Consider the following 9,747-nt stretch of genomic DNA (forward strand, 5'->3'; position numbering starts at 1 on the left):
AGGACTTTGTTGTTTATCTATTTTATATATAGTAGTTTGTGCCTGCTCATCTCAAATTCCTAATTTATCCCTCGCTAGAATCTTCTTTTTCTCAACGCCGTTTCCACGGAAAGCCACACTTTGTTACAACGGATAAACATCAAGTCAGCAATGAATCCCAAGTCGCACAGAGGCAGTTTGTGTTTGTAATCTCGCTGTTTTCTGAAACCAATATGATCATTAACATTAACACAGCACTGAGTTAATTATATCTAATTTCTCTGAGCCAAAAACCGGAGTTTGATCTCAATTCACATAATATTCTGGTAGATTGTTACATGTAACATCAGGCATAATATGCCTACGTCTTCATCCACATTGTCTGGTAAAACCCGCTCTCCCATTTCATGATGCTGCTACCTCTAATTCTCCCACACCCATCATTCTGTCTCAAACACCAAGACCTCAAAGACCTCTTCTCCGAAGATCTTAGCCTTAAGACTTACACATTTCCCCTTGTTTCTCAACAGTACCCACCCCTCCCTAGATATTCTTTAGCATAACATCAACTCAGTCAAATGAGATCAACAAATATTTACAGAGGAGAAAGGAGGGACAGATGGGGAAGGGGACAGCTATGATTACTGACCCATCCTGCCCCAGCTTTCCCTCAGAGTGGCTTTGGATACAAGCTCAAAGCAGCAATTAAGGTAAAAGTCTAATTTCTTATACTTTGCTAGAGACCAGCAATGAACAATTGGGATTTGAAATTTTTTTTAACTATCACTTACAATAGCACCAAAAAAATATAAATACTTAGGTATAAAATCTATCAAAACATGTACAGGATCTATAGAAAGCTGCAGAACACTGATCAAAGAAATAAAAGAAGATCTAAAGAAATGGAGTGAGATACCATTTTAGAAAGTCAGCAGAAAAAATCAATTGCTTTCCTATATGCCAGGAATGAACAATTGGAATCTGAAATTTTAAAAAAGACACTATTTAAAAGTTTTGTGTCTGGGCTTCCCTGAGGCTCAGTGGTGAAAACTCTGCCTGCCAATGCAGGAGACACAGGTTTGATCCCTGATCTGGGAAGAACCCACATACTGTGGGACAACTAAACCTGTGCACCACAATCGCTGAGCCTGCGTGCTGAGGCTGCTGAAGCCCAATTGCCCCAGAGTCTGTGCCCCACAGCTAGAGAACCACCACGATGGGAAGCCTGTGCCCCACAGCTAGAGAGTAGCCCCTGCTCACTGCAACTAGAAAGAAGCCCAAGCAGCAGCGAAGATCCAGCACAACCCAAAATAAATAAAAGTCTTGTCTCTTAGAGTCACTTGGTTCAGGTGATTAGCACATTAAATCGGTGGCTAAGCAATTTCAACTTGACTGTGTCCTTTAGTCAGAAATCCTGGGGTTATAGAGACCTTTCAAGTAGCAGCCCAGATCTCTTCTTCAATTTTGAGTCAAAGCTGTCCTTTGAGGGATCCTAACCATCCCTGGATTCCTCTGAGGTACTATTTGTCAAGTCGTTTTTTTTTTCCTCTCCAAGCCTCTTTCATTTAGGCAGCCACATCTTCCTCACAGGCCCCCATTCCTCATTTTCAAATCTCCCTGCCTCTCTTGCCTCCAGCTGGTTACTGAACTTTGGTCCAGCACTTCCAAAGGCACCTCCACCCTCTAGCAAGTCATTCTGCCTTGTGTCCTGTTTCCCAACTGAAGTTTGGCTTCTCCATCCCTCACTCTTCTCCACCTCCAGCTCCTCCCATGCTCTTCCCCAGGGTACAGGTCAGTCCTTCAAGAGTGTACTTACCATGTTTAGTTTTCTCTGAAACAAATATTTGCATATGTGAACCCCACATTTGCCATATGGTTTTTCCTACTTCCCAGCCAGTGGAACTCTCAGTTTCATATATATTTTGGGAAATGAAGTTTTCCCCAGATGGTCTCTCTAAAGCACCAAAGCAAGGTCAGGGTTTTATGCGTTCCTTCAAAGGTTCTGGGCAGAGGTTAGAATTACTTGTGTTTTCTTGGTCCCATCAGCAGTTATTTCATCAGTACACCTGATAATGGGACACAACCTGGCTCATTCTGAGCTAGAAACACACCAGTGTTTGAGGGAGATGTTGAGCTATAAACTGGTATCCCCAGGGAAGGGATAGAAACCTACCCAGTTGCTCAAATAATTTTAAACCAAATCCCTTAAGAATATTTCCTCAGGGAGAGAAAAAGAGTATGAATATTAGAAAGATGATGAACCAGGTGTGCTGAAAAGGTTTCTTAGTCATTCTGAGCCCTAGAAGGGGGTGGGGGCAGCCTTACATCTCTACTGGGAAACATATTTCCCCCTTTTAAATCAGGAAAGAAAAAAACAAAAACATAGCCCCAAATAGAGAATGTTTTCTTTTGTAACTGGAAGCAAACATCACTGATGGCTTTAACAGCTGCCTGCCAACATGGCCTGAGAAGCAGGCAAGCTCAAACATTTTTTGAGATCAACACATGTACAGACATACAGTATATTAGGTCAAATTATAAATCCAGGAATAAAAGAACAAATAAACAAGTTTCAGCTTTCTCTAGGCTTTCTGAGTCCAACACCAGCTAAATTAGACACCAAAGCAGAGAAATCTAGCTTCCAAGAAGGCAGGTCTCCCAGGAGTTCAAGTCAAACCTCCCTCTGGTAGGAAAAGAAGGTGCCGTTGTAGATTAACTGGCTGACGGCTGACCAGGTCCAGGCTGACGGCCCTGCCTAGCGGGGGCTTCCCTGTGTCTTAGCCTTACAGACCCTGAGGATGTCTGCCATTGACTTGATCTTTGACCCCAGTAAATCATTTAATATGCCATGTGCCTCTGTCCATATGTTCATGTTTGGTGTGATTCGGATGAGAATTCCAGCAAGTCTGGGTGTGCCACCCATTAGGGCTAAATTTCCCCCTTTGGAGCTTCTAGGAAGAAACTTGTGGACAGCTGCATTGCAGAGAGCCAAAGTGCCTGGACAAACCAAACTGAAATGCCTGCAGATAGTGAGACCAGGATTGCCTAAACCGCAACTAACAATCAGAAGGACAAATCTGTTCTCTGGTTATCAAAATTGACACAGGACTTTTGCAATAGTTTTGCCTTAGCACAAGAAAACCACTTAAGAGTCATAGGTGGGAAATACTGGATTATTCTTCTGATCCCTCCCCTCTATACTAGTTAGGTGACCTTGAGTAAGTCCATTAGTCTAAGGTTCTTCAGACATTAGTCAGTCATGAAATCAATGAAATAGACTAGAACTAAATATTTTTTAATGAAGTCAAGCTGAATAGAATAGAAAATATCAGTGTTTGGTCCACAATAAGTTAAGCTCCATCGTATGTGTGTGTGGATGCATGTTTCCTGGGGTCATAAAGAATAAAAATTTCTTACTGTATAGCAAACAAAAGAGTTTCCCACAGTGGCTTAGACCATGGGTTTTGATTTCTTCATCTAATGAATGAAAGTCATTCATTTTATACATATACATAAATAGACAGTCATATTCATATACACCATTCATATCCACATACATATATGTATAATGGGCACTACAGTGCGTCAGGCACAGTGGTATATGACCTATCCAGGGACAACAAGGCCCTGTCCTCCTCGAGCCTCAGCTAGCAGGGAAGCCAGTCAAAAAATAATTACATAACTGTTTAACTCCCATTGTATGAAGAATGCATGTAACACCAGGTTCCTAGGTTCAGAGCCAGCCTTCGTAAGGAAGTGACAGAGAAGGGGGCAGGGAGGGATGGAGGCAAAGAATGGGGGTGGGGGTGGGGTGGAGGTAGCATTCCAGGCAGAAGGCCCAGTAAGTGTGAGAAGAACCTGAAGGTGGAACAGTGTCAGCTCTACCTCAGCAATTTCTATGAGGACCACATGAGTTGACCGTGGGACACTTTGTAAACTGTGGAGTGTTATTCAAATGTGGTGGTGTATTATTTTAAACAGTGATTATAAACATGCCTTAAAGACGAGTTGAGGGACTTCCCTGGTGGTCCAGTGGTTAAGAACCCACCTGCCAATGTAGGGGAGGTGGGTTCGATCCCTGGTTGCGGAACTAAGATCCCACATGCCATGAGGCAACTAAGCCCTTGTGCTGCAATGAAAGATCCCGCCAGCTGCAACTAAGACCTGACACAGCCTGAATAAATTAATAAAAATACACACACACACACATATATATATATGAGTTTAGTTTCAGCAGGCGGCCACCAGGTCCATGGTCACCCTGAGCTGGTATGGCAGCTCCGTGATGCTGAGGAGGCCTCTGGGCCCCCACTACTGAGAGCTGACCCAAAACTGGATTCCCACAGCAGGAATCAAGAGACCTGTGTGGGCCACTTACAGGGGCTGATTCTGGACTGGGTGCCCTACTTCAATGGCAAGTTTAAGAAAAACGATGAATGAAAATGACCCCTCCTCTGGTATCTGGTGGTGCTGCCTCCTTCCATCTGAGTCTCGAATAGCCCAGTCTTTCAGGACGGCCTTCAAGGAAATCCACAGCACGACTTAGACTTTCTGTGTGAAAATAGCTTTGGTGTGTGAACGCACACAGCATTAAACCTTGCTCTGAAGCCTGCCCACTGGGACAAGCTCATGCTGGGGCTTGGTTACCCTGACTGCAGTCCCAGGGGCTTGGGTCACCGGGGAATCCTTTCAACTCCAAATTTAGGTGCTCTCCCAGTAACTGGCAGAAATGGCTTGATTTAAAATGTTTAATATATAATGCCTGCACAATGTTTTTATCTCTCACTGCCTTGGCAAGTTACTCCATGACTTAGTGGCTTAAGACAACAAACATTCATTATCTCATGTAAATATATATATATATATATATATATATATATATATATATATATATATATATATATTGAGCTTAGTTTCCTTTATTAATCCATTCAGTGACTAGTTGAATAGTGCTTGGTGTCAGATATGGTTCTAGATTCTGGGGTTACAGCAGTAAATAAGACGGGACCGCTACCGTGGAAAGGTTCCCTTTCAGAGACAGACGGACAATAACACATCAGTAATTTCAGAGAGCTGTCAAGTGGGGCAGAGTCACAGAGAAGTGGAGGTAGAAAAGGTGCTTTAGGTGGGAAAGCAGGACTCTCTGAGGGGCTAACAATCAGACCTGAATAAAATGAGATCTGCCACATTCTGACAATGTGACCTTGGCAACATCACCTAACATTTCAGGACTCGGTTTCCTCATCTGTTAAATAAGGATACCTGTACCCATCTCTTGGGATTTCCCTGAGGATTATCTTGCCTGAGATAAGGAACTCAAGGCCTCCAGTACAAAGCTGAGCTGGCATTAAGAGGCACTTCATTGCTAAATAATTGAGTGTCTACTGATCTGTTGTTTGAGATATTAGGAATATGTTTAGAAAGATAGAATGACAAGGAGGAGAAAGTAGGTCTCCTATTTTCAGACCAGGCTGGACAAGTCCCTCAAAAGGAGTTATCCATGATCTTCTACTCTGTGCCAGCTGGGTCCTCTGAGAAGCAGACCCTAGGTGAGGTGTGGGAGCCATTTGGGGTGGGGGGGCGGTGGTGTCTGTGAAAGGGAGAAGAGAGAAGAGCAGCAGTGGGCAGGAAAAGGCACTAGAGGAAAGACCGCTGGTCAGAGGAGCCCTCCACTGAGTGGAAGTGGCCAGGCCTCACACCCCCGTTACCCTCAGTCACTAGCCAGGGCTGTGAAGAGTGCGGACTTGGCTCCAATAGACAGCCATGGCACGTCCCTCCTTGAAGGGAGGTCTGGGTGGTGCACCTCCACAACTGCCACAGACTCCCAGCCTCACACCAAAGACTTTTTGCTGTCAAAGGAACAGTGCTTCCTTGGGAGAGGAAAGCGAGATTTATTCTGACTCAGGGAAGGTTGCACAAAAGAAAAGCAATCCAAGGGCCAGAAAACCCTAAGCCTGATTTTATGATATTCTGCATCTGTGAGGATGCCTGTAACCACCAGTTTCAGAAAACTCAACTCAAAATGGCTTGAACAATAAAGAACATTTATAACATCATACAGTAAGTCTGGAGGAAAGAGGGTCCCAGGGTTGTTTAGTTTAGAATTAAATGATGTCATCGAGTCACCATCTTGGATGAAGCAGTTTTTAATTCTGACATCCTCAGTGTGTCACAATTGTCTCCATTAGCACCGTTCATGATTCCAAGATTGTTGCTATAGTTCTAGGCATCTCAGGTGGACAAGATAAGAAGAAGACAGAAGACAGGCCCTATCTTCCCATGTGTCTTTTTTTAATCAAGAAATTCATCTCAGAATTACCCCCAGTGGACTTATCCTCATATCCCACTGGCTGGAATCTCATCTCCACCTGTACTCACATCACCAGTAACACCAGTGGGATTGCCATGACTTGCAGACCTGGTGGGCCTACAGGCCTGAGATAATGAAGTTAAGAAAGTTCTTTATGGCAAAAACCAGTACAATATTGTAAAGTAATTAGCCTCCAACTAATAAAAATAAATGAAAAAATAGATAAATAAAAAGAAAGTTCTTTTACTTTCATTTTTAATATGTGGCTTTGTATATATATGCATCATACACATATATACATCAGTTATGTTAGAATATAATCCTCATACTAATAGATAACCTTAACTGAAAAAAATATTGATCATTAACTTTTTTAAAATTGAAATACACATAACATAAAATTTATCATCTTAACCACTTTCAAATATACAGTTCAAAGGCATCAAGTGCATTCACATCGATGTGATACCATCACCACCATCCATCTACAGAACTCTTTTCATTTTACAAAACTAAAACTCTGCACCTATTTTTCGAGAGGGACCAACACAGCTCCCCACTCTCCACAGCACCCACTTTGATGGACTGCACCACAATCAAGGGCAGCTGCTGGCCCAGGCGAGGGCCCTTCTTCAGGCACTTATCAGAGCTTTTCCTGATGGGCCTCCAGCCTCCTCGGCTGAACTCATCTCTGCATGGTGGGCTATGGGACACTCATGCTGCTGACACTGCAGGTCAACCCCACAGGATATTGACTCTGGGCCTGCCATGCCCAACTTCAAGCTGCTCATCCTGGTTTGCCCCCCTGGCTCCCTCCCTCTGTACCTATTCATCAATAACTACCCTCAACCCCTAGCAATAATCAGTCTACTGTCTGTCTTTCTGTATCTGACTACTCTAGATACCTCATAGAAGTGGAATCATACAATATTTATCCTTTTGTATCTGGTTATTTCACTTAGCATGTCTTCAGGTTCATGCATCTTGTAGCATATATCAGAGTTTCTTTCCTTTAAAGGCTGGATGATATTCCACTGTATTTATTTAACCATCTATTCATCAAAGGCCTGATGCGAAGAGCCAACTCATTAGAAAAGACCCTGATGCTGGAAAAGATTGAGGGCAGGAGGAGAAGGGATCGACAGAAGATGAGATGGTTGGATGACATCACCAAGTCAATGGACATGAGTTTGAGCAAACTCCAGAAGATAGTGAAGGGCAGGGAAGCTTGGCATGTTGCAGTCCATGGAGTCACAAAGAGTCAGCCTTAGCGAATGAATAAGCATTCACTAAAGGACACAGGTTGATTCCACCTTTTAGCTATTGCAAATAATGCTGCTACAAACATGGGTATATAAATACCTCTTCAGGAACCTATTTTCAATTCTTTTGGGTATATACCCAAAAGTGGAAATGCTGGATTAAATGGTCTTTTTTAAGGAGCCACCACACTATTTTCCATAGTAGCTGCATCATTTTTTTTCCCCATTTATTTTTATTAGTTGGAGGCTAATTACTTTACGATATTGTAGTGGTTTTTGCCATACATTGACATGAATCAACCATGGATTTACATGTGTTCCCCATCCTGAACCCCCCTCCCACCTCCCTCCCCATCCCATCCCTCTGGGTCATCCCAGTTCACCAGCCCCAAGCACTTGTCTCATGCATCCAACCTGGACTGGCGATCTGTTTCACACTTGATAACATACATGTTTCGATGCAGTTCTCTCAGATCATCCCACTTTCGCCTTCTCCCATAGAGTCCAAAAGTCTGTTCTATACATCTGTGTCTCTTTTTCTGTCTTGCATATAGGGTTATCGTTACCATCTTTCTAAATTCCATATATAGCTGCATCATTTTTTTAAAAATAAATTTATTGGCTAAACTATTTCAAGTTACAGATATCATTTTTTGTGTGTGTGCCGAGTCTTACTTGTGGCACATAGGACCTTTAGTTGCAGCATATGGGGTATCGTTCCCTGACCAAGGGTCAAACCTGGACCCCCTACAATAGGAACATGGAGTCTTAACGACTGGATCACCAGAGAAGTCCCAGGGGTTGTACCATTTTAAATTCTCGCTTAACAGTGTGCAAGCATTCCAGCTGCTCCACATTCATACCAATACTTGTTATTTTCTGGGTTATATCCATCTTAATGGGTTTGAGATAAGATTCCAATCATGGCTTTGATTTGCTTTTCACTAATAACTAGTGATGTTGAATATCTTTCATGTTCCTGTTAGCCATTTGTTTATCTTCTTTAGAGAAAGTTAAACCCTTTTGCCCAGTTTTTAACTGGGTTGTTTGTTTTCCTGTTGTTGACTTGTAGAAGTTATATTTTTTGGATATTAACTTCTTGTCAGATTTATGATATGCAAATATTTACCAATATGTTATTTTTTTTTAAAGGTTAAAAGCTCATACCATGAAACCTGCCTCTTAGATCCAAATCCCAGTTGTGCCACTTACAGATCTACGGGTAGAGGAAGGGTGAACAATAAAAAAATCTGGGGTCTGCCAACAAGGAGAAAGGGCAATGACAGTTAAGTAGGCAAACAGCAGAGTCCCTTACACAGCACTAGATGTCAAAGGCAGCTGGGTATATATGTGGCTTATGTCATTTTTCAAACTGAGAAGCATAAATGTCAAGTCATAATATAAGATAATGTTTCACTGAGTCTCATTATGCCAGGTCCTTTATATGCATAATCTCATTTCATTTATTCATTCAACAAGTATTTAAGGAGCCGCTTCTGGTGGCAGGGTCTGGGGAAGGGGCAGCAGGAGCCATGTCGGGCTGCAAAGGTGGCAAGAAGAAGCCCCTGAAGCAGCCCAAGAAGCAAGCCAAGGAGATGGATGAAGATAAGGCATTCAAGCAGAAGCAGGAGGAGGAGCAGAAGAAACTCGAGGAGCTAAAAGCAAAGGCCGCGGGGAAAGGCCTCCTGGCCACCAGTGGAATTAAGAAATCTGGCAAAAAGTAAGCTGTTCCTTGTGCCTGAGGCAATGATGACCCTTAGCTCCATTCCTGTTTAAACACCTGGATTCCCTGCCGTAATATCCGTTGCTGCCTATTGCTAGAATGAAGTGTTGTCTTGGAACCTATTGTGCATTTAAGAATAAACTTTTGTAAACAAACAAACAAACAAACAAGTATTTAAGGAAAGCCTAATATGAACCTGTGACTGATGAGCTAAAAACAAAATAAAGTAAGAAATCAGACATTGTGCCTGCCCTCAATGAGTTAAGACTTTGGTCAAAGAAAAAACTACAACAATTGCTAAGTGTTTAAAGATTAGGTCCATGGTCCTATGGAAACAGACTTAGTCAAGCAGATGACGGAAGAAGTAGGTACAATTATTATCCCCACAGGAATGGAAGCTCTGTGAGTGCAGGGTCCTTGTCTGTCTTATTCACCAATACATCTCTGTTGCCTAGGACAATGCCTGACACAAA

General features: G+C 42.6%; 1 protein-coding gene and 1 pseudogene across 1 annotated transcript; both read left to right on the top strand.

Moving 5' to 3' along the window:
- Positions 1–4,264: 4,264 nt before the first annotated feature.
- Positions 4,265–4,713, top strand: LOC122708659 (annotated as a pseudogene).
- Positions 4,714–8,343: 3,630 nt separating this feature from the next.
- Positions 8,344–9,524, top strand: LOC122709557 (translation machinery-associated protein 7-like). The gene has a single exon (XM_043927029.1). It carries the CDS (start codon positions 9,084–9,086, stop codon positions 9,273–9,275), a length of 192 nt encoding a protein of 63 aa, XP_043782964.1. The 5' UTR covers positions 8,344–9,083; the 3' UTR covers positions 9,276–9,524.
- Positions 9,525–9,747: the final 223 nt, after the last annotated feature.

This window comes from Cervus elaphus, chromosome 15 (genome assembly GCF_910594005.1).
Source record: "Cervus elaphus chromosome 15, mCerEla1.1, whole genome shotgun sequence".
Lineage (NCBI taxonomy): Eukaryota > Metazoa > Chordata > Mammalia > Artiodactyla > Cervidae > Cervus > Cervus elaphus.